This window comes from Scyliorhinus canicula, chromosome 22 (assembly GCF_902713615.1).
Source record: "Scyliorhinus canicula chromosome 22, sScyCan1.1, whole genome shotgun sequence".
Classification (NCBI taxonomy): domain Eukaryota; kingdom Metazoa; phylum Chordata; class Chondrichthyes; order Carcharhiniformes; family Scyliorhinidae; genus Scyliorhinus; species Scyliorhinus canicula.
In genome coordinates, this window is record NC_052167.1 from 19,137,878 (window position 1) to 19,163,773 (window position 25,896).

Sequence of the window (25,896 nt, forward strand, 5' to 3'; positions counted from 1 at the left end):
GCTTTGGTTTTGGCACTGTAGCTCTGGATTGGGACGTGAACGCAAATCTTTATGACTCCAGAGGCGAGAATGGTGCCAGCTAAACCACAGTTTACCAATTTTTTTCCCTTTGCTGCATTCGGTAACCTGTCTGTTCTTGTTTTCTCCAGGTTGGCATGGCTTCACCCCCCTTCACCACGCAGCGTACCGTGGCCACAAGGCATTGTCGCATCTACTGCTGGAACATGGGGCTGACAGCAACCTTCCCAACGATGCAGGAGAGACACCCTTTCATTTTGCCTGCAGGCGAGTATGGGTTACTGCACGCGGGGAAATCGGGTACATGGGCCGGATATTTCCGGCTGCTCCTGCCAGCGACGAGCCCCCCCCCCCCCCCCCCCCCCCCCCCCCCCCCACCTCCCCACCGATGGTTCCTCGGTGGCAGAGGATGCAAACAATGGGAATACCTATTGACAGCGGTGTGGTCATCCCGGCCAATGGCGGGCTTCCTCCAACGGCGCAAAAAATGGGGCGGGGGGGTGCGGACACGGAAAAACCCCACCCATAATTTCCACAGCCAGAATAAAATGGCAGCTAGCGTTTTCCATGGCAACCAATGACAACCATTTAGACATGCTGCTAACAACAGTGCCTTTCTTGCACATCATGCAAATGGAGCATTAGACCACACTCAGCCTAGCAAAGGCCTTTATCGGAACTAATAGAGCCATTGTACACTTCATTCTCATAGGAACAGACAGTAGGCCATTCAGCCCTTCAAGCCTGTCCCACTGTTCATTAGATCGTGGTTGATCTGTATCTTAACTCCCAACTACCCACCTTGGTTCTCTAGCCCTCTATACCGTAGCTTAACAATTTTAAAATTTATAATTGACCCCCAGTGTCTCCGGCTTTACGTGGAAGAATGTTCCAGATTTCCATCAGCCTTTGTGCGAAGCAATGATCCCTGACATGACCCCCCTGAATGGCGTCGCTCTCATCTTGAGATCGCCTCCCTTCTTTTGGAATCTCCCCCAGCCAAATCCCTTTCTCTCTCTCTCTATCTGTCCCTCACCTTGGTAGCTTATTCACGCCACACGTGCAGAATGGGTCAAACCGGTGTCTCTCCTTTTGCTGATCACTCTAGGCGTGGGGAGCTCGGCATTATGCATGAAATGGTAAAGAGGGGAGCAGACGTGACCGCGCTGGATTACCAAGGCAAGACGGCGCTTCACCAAGCTGTGTCTGGCGGGAATATGTAAGTATTGACGTTTCGGGGCTGCATCTTCAGTACACTTCACACAATCAGTCCTGGACGTGCGAAAACCCATTGAAAATTACCCAAGAGTTCCCGCCCACAGTTATCCCCGAGAGAGAGAGAGAGTCAGAACGAGGCGTGCATGGAAATTACAAAGAAGTGTGCACAAATGAGAGAGTGGCGATATTGGTGAGAGTTCAACAACCCCAAGTATCAATTGGGACAACGTTAAGAGGAAAGTGTCAGCGAGGTGGAGGAATTTCTGAAATGTGTTCAGGAGAACTTCCTTGATCTGTATGCTCTTGGTCGAACTAGGAAGCAGATGGGGGCTGGTTTAGCACACTGGGCTAAATCGCTGGCTTTTAAAGTAGGCCAGCAGCATTGTTCAATTCCCGTACCAGCCTCCCCGAACAGGCGCCGGAATGTGGCGACTAGGGGCTTTTCACAGGAACTTCATTAAAGCCTACTCGTGACAATCAGCGATTTTCATTTTTTTTCATGTTCCTGGATCTGGTGAATGGAGTGGACTAAGTGTCTGTGGGGGATAATTTGGGTAAGAGTGATCATTGTATCGCAAGTTTAGGTTCATAATGGGGAAGAGCAAGGAACAATTTAATGTGGAACTTTGAACTGAGAGGGGATGTGAAATAGAGCCAACAGCTGACAGGAATAGCTGTAATGGAAAAACAGGTGATCTTTAAGGCGGAGATATTTCCGACTCCGACGAGTTACATTCCAACAAGGATGAAAGGGAGAGGAACAAAAGACAGGGGGCGGGATTCTCTGATCCTGAGGCTAAGTGTTGACGCCGTCGTGTACGGCGTCGTGTTTTACGATGGCGTCAACAGGCCCCCAGGAGCAGCGGTTCTGACCCCTACAGGGGGCCAGCACGGCAATGGAGCGACCCACGCAGCTCCATTCTCGGAGACCGGCGTCAAGTGGGCGCCGCCGGTCTGCGCATGCGCGCTGTGGCTGATACACGAACTCGTGCATGCGCACTGGCTTCCTTCTCCGCGCCGGCCCCGACGCAACATGGCATAGGGCTTCAGGGCCGGCGCGGAGTAAAAGAGGCCCCTACCAGGAGAGGCCGGCCTGCCGATCAGTAGGCCCCTATCGCGGGCCAGGCCACGGTGAAGGTCCCCCGGGGTCGGATCCACCCCCCCACCCGCCCCAAAGCAGGATGCAGAGGTCCCGCCCGGTAAGACCACATGTGAACAGCGCCGGCCCATCCCGGGGGGCAGAGAATCGCCAGGGGGGCTGCGTAGAGCGGCCCCGACCGGCGCTGCGCCAACTGCGCCAGCGTCAATGGCACCGATTCTCCGATGACTGGAGAATCGGCGCACCGGCGTTGGAGCGGCGTGACGCGAATCGCGCCCGGCCTGGCGATTCTCCAACCCAACCCAGGCTCAAAGAATCCCGCCCAGGGTTCCCTGGATGATGAGGGAGATAGAGAATATGGTGCAACATAAAGGAGTATGCGTGATGCATGTCAGGTACATGAGTGGCATAGTGGTATTGTCACTGGTCTAGTATTCCAGAGACCCAGGGAAATGACCCAGGGACCCGCATTCAAGTCCCACCATAGAACATGATCCAGGGGGAGGGGGGGCAGAGTGAATACCACGGTGGGGAACTGCAGCACCAACACGAGAAGGGACAGGAGGTACCAGCATGAATTTGGGGCCACGAGTCAGGGCCAGCATGACCTGGGCAAGCGGAGGAAACGGACCCAACTGAACTGTATTGGAGGGGACGAAGTGGCCCAGCTGCTCTCCCCGTGAACTGGTGGCAAAGGGGAGGTGCCGACCTTGCTGTTCCCACCCCCCTCCCCCGACCCGCCCCCTCGCACCGCCAACAAACCCCCGCTCCTAGCAACACGAAGGTGCCATGGAAACACACTCCTACAGTACGTTTACCGAGTCCGTTGTGACCGACAGTCAACTGGGAAGCCCTGTGGAAAAATAACTCCTCCTTAATTGGCTCCAGTCGGTAACATTGAGGCAAGTTTACCTGGAAATGGGCATCGGATGTGGGAGATGCAGACCAATCAGAACGCAGCTTTTTACCCAGGCATTAGTAGAACTGGTTTTGGCAGGATTGTGAGGGTGACATTAGACTCGCAATCCGGAGATTAGGAGTTACAATCTAGTATGGCAGCTGTAAATTCAATTCTTGACTCGCCAGAATTAACTGATTGTGAAAACTGCCAGATTGTCATCTTTAAACAACAAATCCAGACTTTTGGTTATAGAACACTTCTCGTGACCACCAGGCATCCCAAAGCCAATGAAGTGCTATTTGAAATCCAGTCACTGTCGTGATGTGGGAAACACAGCAGTCAATTTGTGCACAGCAAGGCCTCACAAACAGCAGTGTGATAATGACCTGTTTAATTGCGATGTTGATCCGGAGATAAATATTGCCCAGGGCAGGGAAGAACTGCCCTGCTGCGCCTGTGCCGTGGGATCTTTTACATCCACCTGGGGCCTCGGTTTAACGTCTCCTCTGAAAGAAGGTGCCTCCGACAGTGCAGCACTCCCCCACCAGTGCAGTGTCTGCCTTGATTTTTTGTACTCCACCCCAGGGGGTGGGGTTTGAACCAGGATCCATGTGACTCGAGTTGCAAGTGTTATCTGTCATGATGGGAGTTGACGATATGTGGACAGGAGTATTGGACACTATGGTATTCCAATAAGATGTGGTAAAGTACACTCTGTGCAATTTATGGGGGTCACCTGACTTGGGCCGTTTACAGATCACATATTAGGGAGTTAACCAACACGGTGGATTAAATGATTTTCTTCTTTCGATTAACTCGGTGACCTCGAATGTTCTTTCAACCAGTGACATTACCAACTGAGCCATAGCTAACACTAAGTTGGTTTAGCCTTTACATGAATCCGATTTTACGCTTGGCGACCGAGCAAGACACATTGGGACCACGGCAACCGTACATCTTGATGGTGAAACCTGAGGGGTAAGGGTGGAGGAATCCAGACGAAGTTATATAAAAGGGAATAACTGCAGATGCTGGAACCTTTAACGAAAACAGAAAATGCTGGACCTTCTCAGCAGGCCTGACTGCACCTTTGGAGAGAGAAGGAAGCTAACATTGAGTCTGGATGACTCTTTCTCAAAGTTAGAGAGAACTGGAAATAGGATCAGATTTATACTGCGTGGAGCAGTGGGGCTGGATTGAGGGCCGGAGATAGATGGAGATTGACAAAAGATGTAGCGGGCAAAAAGACAAAGGGAATGAAAATGGTGGTGATCGTGGCTAAGGAGAGTGTTTATAGTGCCATGATCAGAATATCTTAATGGAGGAACAGAGGGAAGCAGTGCATCAAAGGACAACTTGTAACAGGGAACAGATGGCCTGAGTGGGGTGGGGCGAGGGTAGACAGTGGTGAAGGCGAAAAAACGATGGATGGAAGAAATGAAAATTAAATAGGGAGAAATAAAAATGGGGTGCAGGTGGAGGCGAGAGTTCACAGTCTGAATTTGTTGAACTCCAGGAATCCATTTGTACTCATGTCACTCCCCACTATCAGCGGTTTGACCAGGAGTATGGAACAGGCATCGATAGCCCAGCTGGTCTTTCCCTGCCTTACTTTTAGCTTCACTTTGGGCTTCTGTGTCTCAACGGACACCGGTGGTCCCCTTACCCTATTGCCCCTGGGCGCGCCCACCTCACATCGGCTCCTGGTCCAGCAGCACCTTGATTCTGGAAATTCTCGCCCTTGTTTCCAAATCCCTCCATGGCCTCATCCCTACCCCTCCCTGTGATCTCCTCCAACCTCACAACTCTATGAGAGCTCCGCACGCCTCCAATTCTAGCCTCACGCAGATTTTAATCGCCTCGTTACTGGCCGTCTGGGCCCCACGCTCTTAAATTCCCTTCTCAAGCCTCCCTCCTTGTACTTTAATACCAACCCTGACCAATCGTTATCCTCTTCTGCGTGACCATCTCAAGTGGCTCAGTGCTGAAAATTGTTTGATGACCTTGTTGTGAAGCACCTTGGGATGTTTTACTGCTTGCAGGGTGCTAACCTGTTGTGGCTAAACGCCCGTTCCCCACGATTAATCTGACTCCCTTCCCCTCGCCTCACCATCTCACTGTTTCTATCTCCAGAGTCGCCATCCGATACCTGGAGGAAATGGGCCAGTTCACCTTCCGTGACTCGGACAGGTTTCTGCAGACGCCCCTGCACATCGCAGCGTCGATCGGCAATGAGGAAGTGGTGAAGTACTTGCTGAGAGATTCGGTGAGGAGCCTTTCGGCAAGAGGAATGCCTGAGCCCACTCCGACGATAAGTAGTGGAGATATGTCCATGAGCCTTAGGCACAGAGAGATCAGCTTTAGTCGGTATTTCTGGGCAATCGAGGTCACGGCAGGCCAATCAGCCCATTATGCCGGTACTGGCCCTTTTCCACTCCCTTGCGCTTTCACCTGTAACCCGGAACATTCCATTTAGTGCCGGGAAATTTCAATTCGTGGCCTTGCGACGTAGGAGCAGAAGTGACCATTCAGCCCATCAAGTCTGCTCCACCATTCAAGGAGATCATGATTGATCTGGTATGATAATCCTCAATTCCACTTTCCCACCTTATTCCCATAACCCTCGATTCCCTCACTGATTAAAAATCTGTCTATCTCAGACTTTAACGACCCAGCCTCTGCGGTAAAGAATTTCACAGATCCCCTTGACAAATAGTTTTATCGACTGCAGGGCAGGGAGAAATGAGACAGTCTCTGGCTACTGCCCTAATCCCTCTGCTTGTCTTCCAGTTTGGGCTATCTGTGCTGTCCACTTGTACACTGTGCTCAGTTATCTGTCTTAAGTACCTAAGCCTTCAACGCCACAGGTATACCTAATGAGCTGTCGCAAAGGCCCTTAAATTATCCTAGTCAGGATTGTAGCCAACTGACACCTTTTTTTTTAACTGCTTCACAACGATCTTTGACCCTTAACCTCTTGTCATCTTAAAAAGCTACTTACTGTTGGATGAGGTCAAAAGTCGATGTTGACGAATCCTGTTTACGGAAGCACAGTGGTTAGTAATGTTGCTTCACAGCGCCAGGGTCCCAGGTTCAATTCCCGGCTTGCGTCACTGTCTGTGCGGAGTCTGCACGTTCTCCCCGTGTCTGCGTGGGTTTCCTCCGGGGGCTCCGGTTTCCTCCCTCAAGCCCCGAAAGACGTGCTGTTAGGTGAATTGGACATTCTGAATTCTCCCTCTGTGTACCCGAACAGGCGCCGGAATGTGACGACTAGGGGCTTTTCACAGTAACTTCATTGCAGTGTTAATGTAAGCCTACTTGTGACAATAAAGATTATTATTATTACTAGGCCGCTCGATGAGGCACATTCTCCTGGGTTGATTTGATTTGGTTTAGATTTGATTTGATTTATTGTCACATGTACCGAAGTACAGTGAAAAGTATTTTTCTGCGGCCAAGGGAACGTAGACAGTACGTACGTAGTAGACACAAGAATAATCAACAGAGAACATTGACAAATGGTACATCGACAAAATAGTGATTGGTTACAGTGCGGAACAAGGGGCCAAACAAAGTCTACATAGGCGGGAAATTCTTTTCAATAATGGCGCTTATTTTAAAATCAATAAATTAACCTATTTGATGGGATTGAGATGGGGGTGTGGGAAGGGGGTTACCCTATGATGGGACGCTAAGTAAATTGGGCTCATATTCCCTGGCGTTTAGCCAACAGGGCGATCTCATTGAAACCTACAAAATTCAGAAGGGGCTTGAGAGGGTGGACACGAAGAGATTGTTTTCACTTGTCAGGGAATCTAAAACACAGGGGCACCCACTCAGAATAAGGGCCAATCATTTAGCGCTGAGATGAGAAGAAATTGCTTCACTCAAAAGAGTTGAAAATCTTTGGATTTCTCAACCCCAGAGGGTTGTGGAAGCTCCATCATTGAATAAGTATACGGCTGTGTGATAAACAGTTTTTTGGTGTCTCGGGGAATTATGGGACGTGAGGAGTTGGCGGGAAAATGGAGCTGAAGCCCACTCGTATTGAATGGTGGAGCAGGCTTGACAGGCCATCTGGTCTACCCCTGGCCCTATTTGTTGTGGTCACCATGCGGCAGAAGCCCATTTCCAATATCACAAGGACGGTGGCATTTTCTAAACTCACCTCATTGCGAACATCTGACTCCCAACCACCCAAGAAAAATAAAGATTTATTGCCCCCCCCCCCCCCAACCACATGTTGTAGTTCACGGCTCATCCATAAGCAAAGGGGGAATCTGGAGTCAGTTTTGGCTTAACCCAGAGGGCACGGCACAGATTCTACATACATACATACACACATATACACACATACACATATACATACATACACATACACACACATACATACATACACACCTATACACACACATATACACACATACACATATACATACATACACATACACACACATACATACATACACACCTATACACACACATATACACACATACACATATACATACATACACATACACACACATACATACACACCTATACACACACATACATACATACACACCTATACACACACATACATACATACACACATACATACACACACATACATACATACACATATACACACATACATACATACACATATACATACACACACAGACATACACACACACATATACATACACATACATATACATACATACATATATACATACACAGATATACATACACACATAGAACATAGAACAGTACAGCACAGAACAGGCCCTTCGGCCCTCGATGTAGTGCCGAGCAATGATCACCCTACTTAAACCCACGTAACCCAACAATCCCCCCATTAACCTTACACTACGGGCAATTTAGCATGGCCAATCCACCTAACCCGCACATCTTTGGACTGTGGGAGGAAACCGGAGCACCCGGAGGAAACCCACGGGGAGGACGTGCAGACTCCACACAGTCAGTGACCCAGCCGGGAATCGAACCTGGGACCCTGGAGCTGTGAAGCATTGATGCTAACCACCATGCTACCGTGAGGCCCAAACATACATATACACTCACTCTTCTATATGCTTCATAATAATGCCCTAACCTTTCTCCAGTTAGGAACACGTGCTCTCGCTTACAACTGGAGCAAGCGCATGCTCCTGATCTCCGGGAGAGGGAGCATACAGTGCCCGCTGGCACTATTGAGGCCTTCTGTGCTGGGTGGCCACGTCAGGGCCATTCAATTACATTTTGGTTCAATGTTTTATGTTTAATTTGTGATTTTGTTTTGTTCAAGGCATTATCATTTGTCCCTCAGTTTTTTTGATTCCATTTACTTGGTTTCAACCCCAAAGTAGTTGGAGCATGGAATTCATTGTGACAGGATTACACGGGGAGTAGTCAAGGTGAAAAGCATGGATAGATTTAAGAGGAAGCTGTGTAGACACAAGGGAGGGAAGAACGGTAAGTAAAACAGGAGTCTCTTGTAGAACATAAACACTGGCAGAGAATAAGTGAGCCAGTTGTTCTGCTTCTGTGTTGTACAAATTATGTTGAAAAGAAACGGAAGTTTTGTGTCTGAGCAATGCCTTTCTTGTTTGCAAAACTCTTGTCGTCTGATCCATAGAATCTCTACGGTGCAGAAGGAGGCCATTCGGCCCATCGAGTCTGCACCGACACCCTGAATGAGCACCCTACCCGGCCCACTTCCCCACCCTATCCCCCGAACCCCACCTAACCGGCGCATCTTTGGTCTGTGGGAGGAAACCGGAGCGCCCGGAGGAAACCCACGCAGACATGGCGAGAAAGTGCAACCTCCACACAGACAGTCACCCGAGGTCGGAACCGAACCCGGGCCTGGTGCCGCGAGGCAGCAGTGCTAACCACTGTGCCACCATGCCGCCCTAAAATAAAATCCCCTCTCATTCTTCTGAACTCCAGTGAATACAGGCCCAGTCGGCCTAATTTCTTCTCGCACAGCAAAGCTAACATCCCAGGAATCAGTCCGGTGAACCTTTGCTGCACCCCCTCTGTGGCAATTACATCCCTTTCCGGACAAGGCGACCAGAACTGCCCACGGAACGCCAGGTGTGGTCTCACCGAGGGCCCGTGCAGCTGTAGAAAGGTATTCTTGCTCCTGTACTCCAGTGTGCTAATGACCTCTTTTCTTCACTTCAGAGGTGCAGAGTCGACGCGACCGACATTTGGGGGATGACCCCCATGCACGTGGCAGCTCAGACGGGCTCGGCCACCATTTGCTGGCAGCTGATGATGGAGACGGGCTTCACCCTGCTGGGGTCACCGAACAGGGACGGGCTGAGTCCGCTGGATCTGGCAAAGCAAGGCAAAACGCACAGGTTTAACAATCAATTTGTTCAAACACTCCCAATGTGAGCTCCCTTGAACGAGGGCGGGGGTCGAGGAGGGTGGGGCGGTATGCTGGGCTTGTACCTCACGGGAGGCGAAGGGCAAATCAGTTGAAGCAATGCCGCCTAGTGCCTGGGCAAAAAGGGCAACGGCAGAGATTTGGCATCTTCCCACGCAGCTGGCAGCCGAGGTTAGATATTGTACCAAGTCATTACCCAAAGCCAGTATCGGCAGTGGCTCAGTTGGCTGCACCCTGGTGTCTGGGTCACCAAGGTTCCAGCTAAAGGCCCTCTCCAGAGCTTTGAGCTGAGAATTCTACGCTGACACTCCAGTGAAATACTGAGGGAGTGCTGCACTGTCGGAGGTGCCATCTTCTGGGTGAAATATTAAATCGAGGCTTTGTCGTCCTGATTGGATTGGATTGTATTTGTTTATTGTCACGTGTACCGAGGTACAGTGAAAAGTATTTTTCTGCAAGCAGCTCAACAGATCATTCAGTACATGGAAGAAAAGGGAATTAAACAATTCAAGAAAATACATGAGAATACATAATAGGGCAACACAAGCTATACAATGTAACTACATAAGCATTGGCATCGGTTGAAGCATACAGGGTGTAGTGTTAATGAGGTCAGTCAATAAGAGGGTCATTTAGGAGTCTGGTGACAGTGGGGAAGAAGCTGTTTTTGAGTCTGTTCGTGCGTGTTCTCAGACTTCTGAATCTCCTGCCCGATGGAAGAAGTTGGAAAAGTGAGTAAGCCGGGTGGGAGGGGTCTTTGATTATGCTGCCCACTTTCCCCAGGCAACGGGAGGTGTAGATGGAGTCCATGGATGGGAGGCAGGATTGTGTGATAGACTGGGCGGTATTCACGACTCTCTGAAGTTCCTTGCGGTCCTGGGCCGAGCAGTTGCCATACCAGGCTGTGATGCAGCCAGATAGGATGCTTTCTATAGTGCAAATGTAAAAGTTGGTAAGGGTTAATGTGGACATGCCGAATTTCCTTAGTTTCCTGAGGAAGTATAGGCGCTGTTGTGCTTTCGAGCGGGTGGAGGTATAAGATCTCATTCCATAATTTTAAAGAAGAGCAAGGGAAGTTATCCCTGGTGTCCTGGCCAAACATTTACCCCTCAATCAATATGACCAAAACAGATTACTTCATGTCTGTGAAGTGCTTTGAGATGTCTGGTGTTCCCGATGGATGGGATTGCCTGGATGAGTGTAGCTCCAACAACATTCGAGAGGCTCAACACCATCCAGTATCAGGAAACCCATCCACCACCTTCAACGTTCACCCCCTCCACCACCGACGCACAGTGGCAGCCGTGTGTACCGTCTACAAGACACACTGCAGCAACTCATTAAGGCTCCTTAGAGAACACCTTCTGAACTTCCAACTTCTATCATCTAGAAGGACAAGGGCGGCAGACACAAGGGAACACCACCACCTGCAAGTTCCCCGCCAGGCCACTCACCAAAAGACTTGAAACTATATCTAAAAAGACTTGGAACTTTATCGCCGTTCCTTCATTGTGGTTGGGTCAAAATCCTGGAACTCCCTCCCTAACAGCACTGTGGGTGTACCTACACCACACGAACTGCAGAGGCTCAAGTAGGTGACACACCACCACTTTCACAAAGGGCTGTTAGCAATGGGTAATAAATGCTGTGTACAGTTCTGGTCGCCTCATTTTAGGAAGGATGTGGAAGCTTTGGCAAAGGTGCAAAATTGATTTACCAGGATGTTGCCTGGAATGGAGAGTAGGTCTTACGAGGAAAGGTTGAGGCTGCTTGGCCTTTTCTCATTAGAACGGAGCAGAGTGAGGGGAGACTTGATAGAGGTTGATAAGATGATCAGGGGAATAGATAGAGTAGACAATCAGAGACTTTTTCCCTAGGTGGAACAAACCATTACAAGGGGACATAAATTTAAGGTGAATGGTGGAAGATATAGGGGGGATGTCAGAGGTAGGTTCTTTACCCAGAGAGTAGTGGGGGCATGGAATGCACTGCCTGTGGAAGTAGTTGAGTCGGAAACATTAGGGACCTTCAAGCGGCTATTGGATAGGTACATGGATTACGGTAGAATGATGGGGTGTAGATTAATTTGTTCTTAAACTGGGACAAAAGTTCGGCACAACATCGTGGGCCGAAGGGCCTGTTCTGTGCTGTATTTTTCTATGTTCTGCACCTGTAACACTTCTGTGAAAATTCAAACTGGAGTTTAAAGGGGAGCCAATCAGCAAGGAATTTTAATCCCACAAACAATCGTATTTGCATATCTCACTAATCCATGTGTATTTCTTACAGACACCATGAAGTAGCAAAGCTCCTGACCATGTACAGTAAGGAAGCACCGAATGGGAAGCCTAAGCAGCCAACTGGTAATCATTTTAATTAAAGTCCGTTTGATTCTTTACGAATAGAAGCTGCAAATGCTTTGATTATTCGTACGTGTCACCAGTTTCCTGAGCATGGCAGACCAATAGTGCAGACCAATAGTTAAGATGTCTTTTGACAATAATCCTTATGTTTACTTACAACCACCAAGGGCACTAAATCACAGTGAGTGTTGCTATTTGAGTACGTCCAGTAGCTATGTCTGTCAGCAATGCTATTGTGATCAACCCTATTTCCTGGACTGAGTGAGGGAGCAATCATAGATCATAGAATTTACAGTGCAGAAGGAGGCCATGCGGCCCATTGAGTCTGCACCGGCCCTTACAAAGAGCACCCTATTGAAGCCCACGTGTCTACCCTATCCCAGTAACCCCCACTTAACATTTTTTGGACACAGGGCAATTCAGCATGGCCAAATCACCTAACCCACACATCTTTGGACTGTGGGAGGAAACGGGAACACTCGGAGGAAACCCACACAGACATCCCTTTCCTCTATTTGTAGTGTCCTGACACCTACCCCAGCAGAGGTCAGCACGGTAGCATAGTGGTTGGCGCAGTTGCTTCACAGCTCCAGGGTCCCAGGTTCGATTCCCGGTTGTCCAAGGAACCAGCAGGATTCTTGAAATATCTGTTAAGATCCAGGTAGACCACCAGATCAGTAGCATGAGCTGACCAACTGTGCTAAAATCACATCTTCATTGCATGTGTCATAAGTCGAGACGTCTTCAAGAAATGATGGGGTGAGTATCACTAATCCTCTGGGGGGATCCTGTCCACGGCTGATCTCATATAATAGAAAAGCACCTTAAATGAACCCCTTATCCACAGTATCCAACTTATTCCATCTTTACAACACAAAAAGCAATAATGACTTCAAGTTAAAGCACCACCCAACTCCAACATACCTTGGAGTGGCCTTAGATAAGACATTGACCTTCCGGGAACATCTAAAAACGACTGTGGACAAGGCCATGAACAGAAACAGCTGGATTGCCAAACTTGCCAGCTCAATGTGGGGTGCTGTTACAATCACCCTCCGAACCTCAGCACTCGCACTCCTACACCTCCACAGATGGCACATTAGCGCCAGCCCCCCCATGTGTCTGTGGGAGAGAGAAAACTATGAACCATGTCATAGAAGAATGTCCAATGCACAGACCCAGCGGAGGCCTATCCGCACTCAACAGAGCAGAACCGGGAGAAACCGGCTTAGCAGCTTTCCATTCGCTAAATAAATAGTGAACCACTTTGTAGAAGTCCCCATCTGAAGTCTAGGCGAACAGTTCAATCACACCATCTTAATTGAATGCTGACCCCTCCCGAACTTGTCAGAATGGACAACGAGGCACGGAACAGGAACACAACAGAACGAAGACAGGCCCCCATCAGGGAAGATGCTGTCTCCAGTACCAGAACCTCCTTGCGCACCTCCATCAAACACCTCCATCAAAGTACCCCGTAATTCCTGGAAGTGAACCCTGATGATCTGCACCTCGGAGCCGAGACTATTAGCTGGGACGAACATCTCCTTTGCCGGCCATCGTCAGATGCGCACCGCCCACCAAGGCGGCAACCCACTCGATAGCCACTGCGCCACTCGAAACGAAAGCAGGGCCCCACCCCCAGTCGCCACGGCGAAACGAGGATTTTAATATTTTGTCCCGGCTCTTTCTTGCAAGAACACCGACCAAAGACATCTCGGGGCACAGTGCAGGAAACGGAAAATGCAAAATGTGCAACAGGATGAAAAGCTGGATTAAAAGATGAGCAGAGCCGGAGCTTTCGAAAACGTAGCCGCTCCCGCGCTCTCATCACGTGGCTTCCCCCCCCCCCCCCCCCAACCCCCCACCCCCAAAGTTTGTTTTTTAAAATCGCAACGTGGGTAAAGTTTTGAACATACGGTTCTGAAGTTTTTAACCATGTAGGAACCCAACTCCTCTAGAACATCTGTCTCCACCTTTTCTCTCCCAAGAGGACAATCCTAACTTCTCCGATCAATCTGCAATTGATCTTCCCCGGAATGTGAGGCTCCGAGCTGGACGGTGTGCTCCGTTTGAGGCCCAGCCACCTTTTCTATCCCAGTTTAACGTAACTTTTTGCATTCAGCGGGTAAATTTCAAAAACGATTAGGTCCGTACGTGGAAGGGGAGGATTTTGTACAGCTGATGGGGACTCCTATTATTCGGATAGCTCTTTAAGAGAGACTTTGACCGGAATTCTCCGACCGGCGGGATTCTCCGTTCACGCCGGCAGCGCACCCCCACCCGTGGGTTTCCCGGAGGTGTGGGGTGGCCTCAACGGGCAGCGCAGTAGCACAAGTGGATAGCACTGTGGCTTCACAGCTCCAGGGTCCCAGGTTCGATTCCCGGCTGGGTCACTGTCTGTGCGGAGTCTGCACGTTCTCCCCGTGTCTGCATGGGTTTCATCCGGGTGCTCCGGTTTCCTCCCACAGTCCAAAGACGTGCAGGTTAGGTGGATTGGCCATGCTAAATTGCCCTTAGTGACGAAAAGGGTTAGGAGGGGTTATTGGATTGGGGGAAAGGGTGGGAAGTGAGGGCTTGAGTGGGTCGGTGCAGACTCGATGGGCCGAATGGCCTCTTTCTGCACTGTATGTTCTAGCAGTAAGATAGAATCCTGTCATCAGCGATTTGCACGGGTATGAGTGTGGGTGTCACTGACAGATCATCATTTGTTGCCCACCCTTGATTCACCTTGCGAAGTTGGTGATGAGTCATCTTCTTTACAAGTGGCTTGCTTGGCCACCTCAGAGTTGCAGTTAAGAGCCAACCTCATAGCTGTGGGCCCTGGGGGTCACATGTAGGCCAGACCAGGTAAAGACAGCAGACTTCCTCCCCACTCGTGAACCAAATGGTCTTGCGGGACAATCTAGCTCACTAAGACATGTTCACCATTCCTGAGTTGGAGGTGCCGGCGTTGGACAGGGGTGGGCACAGTAAGAAGTCTTACATCAGATTAAAATCCAACAGGTTTGCTTTGAATCACTAGCTTTCGGAGCGCAGCTCCTTCATCAGGTGAGTGAAGGAGCTACTCTCCGACAGCTAGTGATTCCAAACAAACCTGTTGGACTTTAACCTGGTGTTGTAAGACTTCTTCCTGTGACCATTCTTGAGGTCAGCTCTTTTTATTCCTAATTTGTTTAATAATCAAAATACAATTCCTTCCAGTTGCTGCGACGGGATTCGAACTCGTGTCTCTGAATTATTAGACCAGGCCTCTGGATTAGTTACTCTGCCGAATGGTCTCCTACGATGTTGTAAGATTCTGCAAATTGATTAGCACTGCGGAGCTTCAACTTCAAAACCTTTTGACTTTCAGGGCTGTACTGTCGCTATCTGCTTCTCCCGGGAGTCCTGAGCTCAATCGTGTTTCTCACCGCGAGCTACCTCGGCCAATACGGAGGAGTTTTCAGCCTCGTCGCCTTTGCGGCCCTTGGCAGGAATGTTTTTTTCCAGTACCACCGCATTTCTCACCTTCCCAGGTAGGCCGACGTCTTTTCTGGCCTTGTTTCCGATCTGTCCACCCTGGGCTGAATGTTTTCTGTTGTGTAATGACAATATCTGCTGCTGCCACGTTTTGAGGCCTAACCGGGCAGGCTTCCCCCGTGACAGGCGAAAAAGCGAGGAGATTGTCCTTGATCCCCAGCACCATATCTTGTGCAGGAAAGCTAAAGCAAGACATGAACAGGCTGAAAGAAAAACGGTGTTAACAGGCCCTTTTGTAAGAAATGGGTGACACAACAGCACAGTGGATTAGCACTGCTGCCTCACAGCGCCAGGGACCCGGGTTCGATTCCGGCCTCGGGTGACTGTGTGGAGTCTGCACCTTCTCCCCATGTCTTCGTGGGCTCCGCTTTGCTCCCGCAGTCCAAAGATGTGTAGGTGAGGTGGGATCACTGAGATAGGGCGGGGGAGTGGACCTAGGTAGGATGCTCTTTCGGAGGGCCAGTGCAGACTCGATGGACCGAATGGCCTCCTTGTGCACTGTAGGGACTCTATGATTCTAGGTGAGCTCAGTGATATGACACAGTGGGGCAGATTATAATGAAGACTGGCAAATGGCCTTGATTCATTCAGTGAAACACTGAGACAAATTCTAAGAAATAGCATCTCTTCCATAGAACATAGAACGATACAGCGCAGTACAGGCCCTTCGGCCCTCGATGTTGCACCGACATAGAAAAAAACTAAAGGCCATCTAACCTACACTATGCCCTTATCATCCATATGCTTATCCAATAAACTTTTAAATGCCCTCAATGTTGGCGAGTTCACTACTGTTGCAGGTAGGGCATTCCACGGCCTCACCACTCTTTGCGTAAAAAACCCACCTCTGACCTCTGTCCTATATCTATTACCCCTCAATTTAAGGCTGTGTCCCCTCGTGCTAGCCACCTCCATCCGCGGGAGAAGGCTCTCGCTGTCCACCCTATCTAACCCTCTGATCATTTTGTATGCCTCTATTAAGTCACCTCTTAACCTTCTTCTCTCTAACGTAAACAACATCAAGTCCATCAGCCTTTCCTCATAAGATTTTCCCTCGATACCAGGCAACATCCTGGTAAATCTCCTCTGCACCCGTTCCAAAGCTTCCACGTCCTTCCTATAATGAGGCGACCAGAACTGTACGCAATACTCCAAATGCGGCCGTACTAAAGTTTTGTACAACTGCAACATGACCTCATGGCTCCGGAACTCAATCCCTCTACCAATAAAGGCCAACACACCATAGGCCTTCTTCACAACCCTATCAACCTGGGTGGCAACTTTCAGGGATCTATGTACATGGACACCGAGATCCCTCTGCTCATCCACACTACCAAGAATTTTACCATTAGCCAAATATTCCGCATTCCTGTTATTCTTTCCAAAGTGAATCACCTCACACTTCTCCACATTAAACTCCATTTGCCACCTCTCAGCCCAGCTCTGCAGCTTATCTATGTCCCTCTGTAACCTGCAACATCCTTCCGCACTGTCTACAACTCCACCGACTTTAGTGTATGTCCTGTTATTACACAGAAAGGGTCACACGCAAGAAAAAGTGTCAAACTTGCGCCAAAAAACACTGGAATCTCAGTGGACAGAATTTGATTTACTCGTCACCCCGGATTGACGTCTTCTATTTCAAATGAAATCCTGAACTTCCCAAAGTGATTTTTCAGATCGATAATGCCAGCAGGATCTGCTCCCTATTCTGCCCTGCCCAAATACCTCAGTGAAGAATTGGAATAGGCATCAGAAATGTATTCAGATGAAGTCGGGTCGATGTGCATGTGCAATGAATGCTGCTTTAGTTAATTGGCTGGGGTATATTCAGTCACCGTGGGTCACTGTCACGTCGGGGGCTCTACAGCCGGTCACAAATTGGCCGAGTTCAGTGGGGGAAAGCTCTCGCTCGGTATCTGAGGGTTGCCAACTGTGATTAAATATATTCCTGGAGGTTTTATCACATCCCCCACACCCCAGCCATGAGTCGGCCAACACACCCAACCTTGTGACACACGGCCTTCCCCTGCCCAGTGGAAAGCAGTCTCATTAACCAGCCGGAGGAAGCTTTGTCTTGTCAGCCATATACCTGTTCCCCGCCCCCGACTATCAGTCTTCTAAGAAACGTATTTCTTTTTTTTTAAAGATCTTTTTTTAAACACTCCCGTGATGTCTCTCTGCACACAGCAGCGGCCTAGACATTGACCTTAATTTCCTGGTGACTTCATGCCAATTGGAGGGTTGGCAACCCTAAGGTGTGCCCACTTCTGTGCCTAGCCTAATGACCCATCTCTCACGGGTAATTCAATGTACCGATCGCCAGTAAACCAGGCGACCAGTGAGAGCTGGGTTGCCAACTGCGTTTGGAGGGATACTTGAACATTTTACTACACGATCAGCTGCCTCCCTCCATAGGGCACCCGGCATGTCCATCATCACGGCTCCCCACCTTACCAGACCATTCAAAGCTCCGCAATACCTTATAGAACATTATAGAACAGTACAGCACAGAACAGGCCCTTCGGCCCTCGATGTTGTGCTGAGCAATGATCACCCTACTCAAACCCACGTATCCACCCTATACCCGTAACCCCCCTTTAACCTTACATTTTAGGACACTAAGGGCAATTTATCATGGCCAATCCACCTAACCCGCACATCTTTGGACTGTGGGAGGAAACCGGAGCACCCGGAGGAAACCCACGCACACACGGGGAGGACGTGCAGACTCCGCACAGACAGTGACCCAGCCGGGAATCGAACCTGGGACCCTGGAGCTGTGAAGCATTTATGCTAACCACCATGCTTCCGTGCTGCCACCTGATTGGATGATTCTTGACCAACAGCCCAATGCGTCCACGTTATTTTAAACCTGTAGCCAAAAGTGTCCAAAGAATCTTGCTTTTTTTATAACACTTTGTTTTTAAGGTCCCTATGATTTTTCTTTTCTCCCAAATCCTGAAAACCGTTCCTGGAAACTTCAAGGGAATCCTGAGGGATCAATAATTCTTCCAGAGGGGATGAAACCAATTTAGTAAGCCAAGCTGAAATTTTCCAAGTGTACTTTTTAGAACTCGCCACTAGATGGTGATCAGGAGCAAGAATTCCTGCGAACCTTTTTTTTTCCCACTCCCTTTCCCAGCCCTACGTTCCGTGGCTCCTCTCCCCACCATCACTAAGTGTGAGCAGGAAATTCCACACAGGTAAATTTGGGATGTTTCCGACTGCTCCCCCACTATCCAGCCTGAAATTGTGGGTCGTGTTGACATTCAGCACTTCACAGCCACGCTGAGAATCTGAAAAATTGTGTTCCTTCCATGAGACGCTGGAAGATTTTCAATTGGTTAAAATATTGGCCGGAATTCTCCGCCCATTGGGATTTGCTTTTTCCGTTGGCAGCGCACCCCGCCCGCGAGTTTCCCGGTGGCCTGGGGTGGCTTCAGTGGGGAATCCCATTGACAGGCGGCGGGAAGAGAGACTCCCACCGCCAACGAACGGCAGGCCTCCGAGAAGCACGTGGCTGGGGCACCGGAGAATCCCACCCTTGATTTTCCCTGGCACGCTTTGCCAGTCCCTTGGTGCTGCACTTCCTCTGTTTTACCAGTGGTGGCAGTGCTGAGCTCAATAACCTGAGCTGCAGAAGATTTTAAGGCTGGCCCGTTTCTCTCCTCAGCCGGTTTTGTTTCTCTGTCCTCCTCACCATCACCTGAGGCATGTTTACATAGTCACGGTGCCTTCTGGCCCTTCACCCTGTGGTCGTTTTCCTTGTGAGTGGCCACTTCAAGTGGTCAAGGTCATTGAACTGGTAAACGCCAAACCTAGATCAATGTTCCAGGCTTGAATCCCACAATGGGGCAGCACGGTAGCGCAGTGGCTAGCACTGCTGCCTCACAGTGCCAGGGCCCTGGGTTCAATTCCAGCCTTGGTTGTAATTTGCAATTTCTTCCCGTGTCTGCGTGGGTTTCCTCCGGAGGTGCTCCAGTTTCCTCCCACAGTCCAAAGATGTGCAAGTCAGGTGGATTGGCCATGGTCCATGACCCGTGAGGGCGGGAGGAGTGGAACTAAGCAGGGTGCTCTTTCGGAGGGTCGGTGCGGGCTTGATGGGCTGAATGGCCTCCTTCTGCACTGTAGGAATTCGATGGTAGATGGTAAAACCCTCACCACCACCAATCACTGGCTAGTAAATAGAAAGAGGGATCACGGACAATCTTTCCGCTCCCTGTGGAAGCAACCCAACCACCACCCTAGCCACGATCCGTTCATTCAGCCGTGATCACGTTTCGAGTCGACAACATATTGACAAACGACCGGATAATGGGTTTGTTAATCGTGCATTAGTTGTGTTTGATTATGTGCAGGTGGAGGGCATTCATTAGGGTTATACTTGAGTGGTCATAAGGAGATGCTCTTCCGTGACCAGTGGGCACCGCGGGGTGCTGGGGTGCATCATTGCCCCTGCTAATGACAATTTGGTTTCGTTAGTTAAGTTTTTCCCTTTGACCTTTTGTTTTAGTTACAGTTCCCCACCAGAGGGTGTCACTCTTCCCATTTTTGTTTAATTTATTGTTTTTGTTGCAATTAAAAAGAGTAGAAAGCGATACTGAAATTGTGCGTGGCAGAGTTAGGAGGTATACGCTTGTTATGCCTCACTCTGTAAATACAAATAAGACTGGGTAACAATTGGCCTTTTGCCTGGCTATCTAGAATATAACAGTCGTAGTTACATCTCGAAGGTGCTTTGCCTTCAGGAACATAAATGTCGGGCAAATTTTTATTCATTGCATATAACTTTAATCATCGTGTCACTTAAGTCCAGAAGAAATAGGAACAGGATTAGGCCAATCAGCCCTTTCGAGCCATTCAAATAACAGTACAGCACAGGAACAGGCCCTTCGGCCCTCCAAGCCTGCGCCAATCAAGTGTCCTATCTAGACCGACCGCCTATATCCTTCCATACCCCGTCTGTTCATGTGCCTATCCAGATAAGTCTTAAAGGTCGCTCACGTATCTGCCTCAACCACCTCACTTGGCAGTGCATTCCAGGCCACCACCACCATCTGTGTAAAAAAACTTCCCCCGCACATCTCCAATGAACCAATCCCCCCCTACCTCACTTTGAACCTGTGATCAATAAGATCACGGCTGATCTAACGTTACTAAGTCCACTGCCTCACCTAATTCCCGACTGATTAAAATCCTATTGATTTCAGCCTTGAAGGACTCGGCCTTCACAGCCTCCTGGGGTAAAGAATTCCAAAGATTCACCACCCTCTGAGAGAAGACATTCTTCCTCAAATCCGTCTTAAATGAGCACCTCCTTATTCTGCGATTTTTGCCCTCGAGTCCTACTCTCTCCCATGAGCGGAAACATTCCCCCCCCCCCCCCCAACTCTGTCTAACCCCCCTCAGAATCTTATAGATTCAATTCTATCATCTCTCGTTCTTCTGAACTCAAAGGACTACAGGCCCAACCTGTCCAATCTTTCCTCACATGGCATTATTGTTGTCCTTGTACTGAAAATGGCGCACTATTCCTGTAGGTCTTCACTCTCTCTCTCTATCTCAAAAGAAGGCCGATTTCGAGGTTGCTGCCTGAGGATAGTGGTCTGTCAAAGTTAGTGTGCAAGGTAGTCGGGTTTCAGACCGTGTATCCTGGCCTCAGGGTCGGTGTCTCACTTTTAATTAAAAACACACACGCTACTATATTGCCGTTGAGCCTCGGGCTGAGAGAGAAGTAAGATCAGGTGTTCAGCTTAACGTTAACACCGTCTTTATTTTCCCTCGTTGCAGGTCACCAAACCCAATGTACGTCGGCACCTTTGCTGCTGGGATCTTTCACTCTTTGTTCTGTTTCTACTGGAAGCTCCTCCCAGATATCCTTTACACACACCATTGTATTTAACAGACTTCTAAAGTGATGGGTCAGTAACCTTCACGCTGCCAGTCTGTGGATTGTTCAACTGGGTTTAGTAGACCGAATACAAATGGTTCACTGTGTGAAAGCAATAAGCTCTCATTTTAGCGTTGGACACGGTAGTTTCTGAACTGGGTTTACTCAACACCAAGGAACATTAAAACTCAACGCCAAGAAACACCATGAAGTCTGAAACTTCAGCCTGAATCTCTCTCCCTCTCTCTCACTCCTCTCTCACTCCTCTCTCACTCCTCTCTCACTCCTCTCTCACTCCTCTCTCACTCCTCTCTCACTCCTCTCTCACTCCGCTCTCACTCCGCTCTCACTCCGCTCTCACTCCGCTCTCACTCCTCTCTCACTCCGCTCTCACTCCGCTCTCACTCCGCTCTCACTCCGCTCTCACTCCGCTCTCACTCCGCTCTCACTCCGCTCTCACTCCGCTCTCACTCCGCTCTCACTCCGCTCTCACTCCGCTCTCACTCCTCTCTCCTCTCTCCTCTCTCCTCTCTCATCTTTTTCTCCTCTCTCCTCTCTCATCTTTTTCTCCTCTCTCCTCTCTCATCTTTTTCTCCTCCCGCCTCTCTCATCTTTTTCTCCTCTCTCCTCTCTCATCTTTTTCTCCTCTCTCCTCTCTCATCTTTTTCTCCTCTCTCCTCTCTCATCTTTTTCTCCTCTCTCCTCTCTCATCTTTTTCTCCTTTCTCCTCTCTCATCTCGCTTTCCTCCCTCTTTCTCTCCTTCCCCCCCCCCCTCTCTCTCTCTCTTACCCCCAATACTTCTCCACATCCTCCCTCTCTTTCCTCCATCTCTTCCCTATGCGTACATTTATCCATCTAAAGGTAGCAGTTACTCCTCGCTCATCCCGCCCCCCCCAAGGGTCTGTATTCTCCTGGCCTGGCTGGTCACCTGACGCTGCCGATGAACTGCTTGTTCACGTCGCAGGGCCTTTGCGAAACACAGACAGCAGCTACAGGGGCTGGTTTAGCTCACTCGGCTAAATCGCTGGCTTTTAAAGCAGGCCGGCAGCGCGGTTCGATTCCCGTACCAGCCTCCCCGAACAGGCGCCGGAATGTGGCGACTAGGGGCTTTTCACAGTGGCTTCGTTGAAGCCTACTCGTGACAATAAGCGATTTTTCTTTTCATTTTCAGAGTCCTCGGGACTGGGAGCGGGGCTGTTTGTCCCGGTGCGGCCTGTTCTCAGTGCCTCAGGCGAAAGAAAGGTTTGCCACTTTTTGTGCACCAGCTCCGTTAACACTTGGTAACACGCTCTCAACCTTTGCGTGGAGGGTTGAGAGTTCAAGTCCTGAAGCCAGAAACCAAAAGGTCTAGACTGCCACTGTTGGGAGCACAGCACTGTTTACCTTGCATCTTGTCAGGCAGACGCATGAAACCAGTGCGCCCTCAGATGCCTGCGGAAGATTCCGTGGGCACTGTTCTAACGGAGAGTGGGGGGGGGGAATGCTCCCTGGCACATATTTATCTCTCAGTCAACATCACTAACATTAACTATTTTGTCGATATTGCATTGCTGTTTGTGGGAGCTTGCTATGCACAAATTGGCAGCGCTGCTTCCTATATGATGCTGCTGACTTCAGTTTAAAAAGATAATTAACTGAATTCGAGAGCCTTGGAAAATCGGAATATTTTTTCTTTCCTCCTGGTGTTTCTGGCAAGGGCAGAATTTTTAACATCGGTGAGCATCGCTGGCTAGGCCAAGCACTTATTGCCCATCCCTAACTGGCCTGGAGAAGGTGGCGATGAGCTGCCTCCTTGAACCGGGAGTCCCTGCGGTGTAGGCACACCCGCCGTGCTGTTAGGGAGGGAGTTCCAGGATTCTGAGCCAGCAGAAAAGACACTGAAATAAGAAGGCGGGTAACCTGATTTTGGAAATGTGCCCAAAAGCAAAATTCTGTGGGCACTGGAGATTAGAACCCGGAACAGAATGCAGGAGATGCTCAGTGGGTCGGGCAGTGCCTTGCGGAGAAAGCGAGAGAGAAGGAAGCAGGTTTGACCTTTCAGGTCCTCTGACTCTTTATCAGGACTCCGGTTAGAGCTCGTCGACCTGAAACGTCGGGCGGAGCTTTCCCCTTCCCGCGCTGGGTGACGGCTGGGGCGAGGAAGCCGTCACGGAGCGGGGCCGGAAAACGGCGGGAATCCCGAGAGCGGGGCGCCATTCTTAAAGGGTGCATTGATCTCCGATCAACAAATAATCAAGGGCATCCCCCTTCCCTCCCTCATCGCCGTGGACCCTCCCACGTACATGGACAGCCCCCTCCTCACAGACCCTCTCTCCAGTGGAGCCCCTCCCCCCTCCGAGGGGGGCCAACCCTTGCACTGCCGGCAAAATTCCCGTTGTCTGACTCTCGCCGGATTTCGCACCCAAGCCGCCGTGCCAAACGTGGATGCCAGGCATTAGCTCGGCTTCTCCGCTGCCAGACCTGCTGAGCATTTCCCGCAGTTTCTGTTATGTTTATAATGTGTCCGGTTTCGGTTGAGGGGAAAACGGTTGGGCAGGACACGTCTGCATAATGCCGTCGGTCATTTTCCATGTTGTTGCTGCTACGCAAAGGCAAGGAGGCCATTCCTTGACTAATGACACCCCTCTGGCCAGCAAAGCTGCTGTTGTGGTACATGACCACCCTGGCCACCTTCCTGCTGTGGATGTTCAAGGAGCTGCTAACCAGGGACCCGGGGAACCTGCGGAACACCAGCTGTGTTGCCGAGTACTCAACGGTCACTCAGCTCGTCGAAGCGAATCAGAATCCGTCCAGGTTCTGCACCTACTGTGAGGTAATGAGGCAGCGTGCTGGTTATATCGCTGAGAGTTTTCAATTCACCGCAAAATTTAACTTCTCTATTTGGGGGAAATGTAAATTGTCAGCTGCAGTTCCCCTTGCTCGCCAGCCGTGTCACTGTTGAGTTCAGTGATCATCTATAAAGTTTGACGCCCTGTAGATGTTCCAATTCCAGTTCTCTTCCCTCACCTAGTGTTTGCACTCAGGCAGACGTACTCCTGTTTCCATAGCTAGTTATTCCCAGAACAGGTCACTGGTCTGTCACAGGGGCTTATAGCTGGAGAGGGGCCACTCCACATCAAGAATGGCCGACCACAAGTCTCTCCCGCTCTTGCCGCCAGCCATTGGCGTCTTTGGAAAGATTTTGCAGGTTGGTACTTGATCTGTTTGACCTCATTAAGAACGCACCTTCCTTGGCCATCGAGTCCTGGGGTGGGATTCGAACCCGCAGCTCATGACTCTGAGGCAGGGATGCTAACCCACTGCCCCACAAGGCCTCCTCAAATAAACACTAATTCACAGAGTAATGTTTTCATTCATTCATGGGGGACATGGCCTTCAGTGCCAAGGTTGGCCATAGATTGTCCATCCCTGGTTCCCCCCAAGTAACAGCACAATATAGCCAAGTGGCTCGCTGTAGCAGTGCTCGGAACTGATTCTCATGACAGTCCTCATGTTTTAAAGAACATTAGAAACAGGAGGAAGAGTGGACCCTTCAGCCCCTCGAGCTCCACCTTTCGGTATGACCATGACTGATATTCTATCTCAACTGCATATTCTTGCCCGCTCTCCGCAAACCCATGGTCACTAAGAGCCCGAATGTTTGTTCTTGTTCTTAAGATATAGTCCATAGTGATGCATTACCAACTCTCTGGGATAGACGGGTCCAAAGGCTCCGTACCAGTGAAGACATTTCTCCTCATCTTGTCCTTAAATCTCTTATCCCGAGGACGTGCCCCTTTGTTCTAAACACTCCCACCGGGGGCAACAAGCTCTGTGTCTACCCTGTCGAGCCCCTTCAAAATCCTCTATGTTTCTAGGAGATCACCTCTCGTTCTTCTAAACCCCAGAAGGTATAGGCCCAATTTATTCAGCCTCTCATCATAGGGTGACCCTCTCAGGCTCGGAACCAATCTAGTGACCTTCCACTGCACAGCGTCCAAGTCAAATATATCCTTCCTTAAGAGATCAAAACTGGGTCTAGCATCCCAGATGTGGCCTCCCCAAAGCCCTGTACTACTCTACCAAGACTCCCTATCCTCATTCTCCAATCTCCTTGTAGTAAAGGCCGACATGCCATTTGTTTTCCTAATTGCTGCACCTGAACGCTAACTTTTTCTTGTCCGAGTACGCGCGAGTCACTCTGAATGTTGATATTTTGAAGTCTCCCGCCTTTTAAGAAATATTCTGCTTTTGTGTTCGTAATATCCAAGTGGACAACCTCCCACTTCCCCACATTACACTCCACCTGACACCCCGTGGCCCACTCATTTAACCTTCGATTTTGAATACCAAGTTTTTAAGTGTCATAATGATCGAAACAGAAAGAGCCGGATTTGCCACAACCCCCTGGGGAGTGGGTTGTATGAGGTGATCTTATTGAGGTGCACGGGATTGTTAACGGAACGAGCAAGTTGAGAATATTGCCAAAATGAAATGGAGAGACAGGTCGCGTAGGCCTGTGAGC

General features: G+C 49.7%; 1 protein-coding gene across 1 annotated transcript in view; it reads left to right on the forward strand.

Moving 5' to 3' along the window:
- The window catches only part of si:ch211-223a10.1 (palmitoyltransferase AKR1), a 42,730-nt gene that overhangs the window by 14,685 nt on the left and 2,149 nt on the right, over positions 1 to 25,896 (forward strand). The window contains exons 2-9 of the mRNA XM_038783008.1: positions 150 to 285; positions 1,127 to 1,237; positions 5,370 to 5,502; positions 9,406 to 9,584; positions 11,903 to 11,976; positions 15,332 to 15,494; positions 21,292 to 21,374; positions 24,014 to 24,204. Coding sequence (XP_038638936.1) covers positions 150 to 285; positions 1,127 to 1,237; positions 5,370 to 5,502; positions 9,406 to 9,584; positions 11,903 to 11,976; positions 15,332 to 15,494; positions 21,292 to 21,374; positions 24,014 to 24,204 — 1,070 coding nt within the window. The remainder of the gene's footprint in view (positions 1 to 149; positions 286 to 1,126; positions 1,238 to 5,369; positions 5,503 to 9,405; positions 9,585 to 11,902; positions 11,977 to 15,331; positions 15,495 to 21,291; positions 21,375 to 24,013; positions 24,205 to 25,896) is intronic.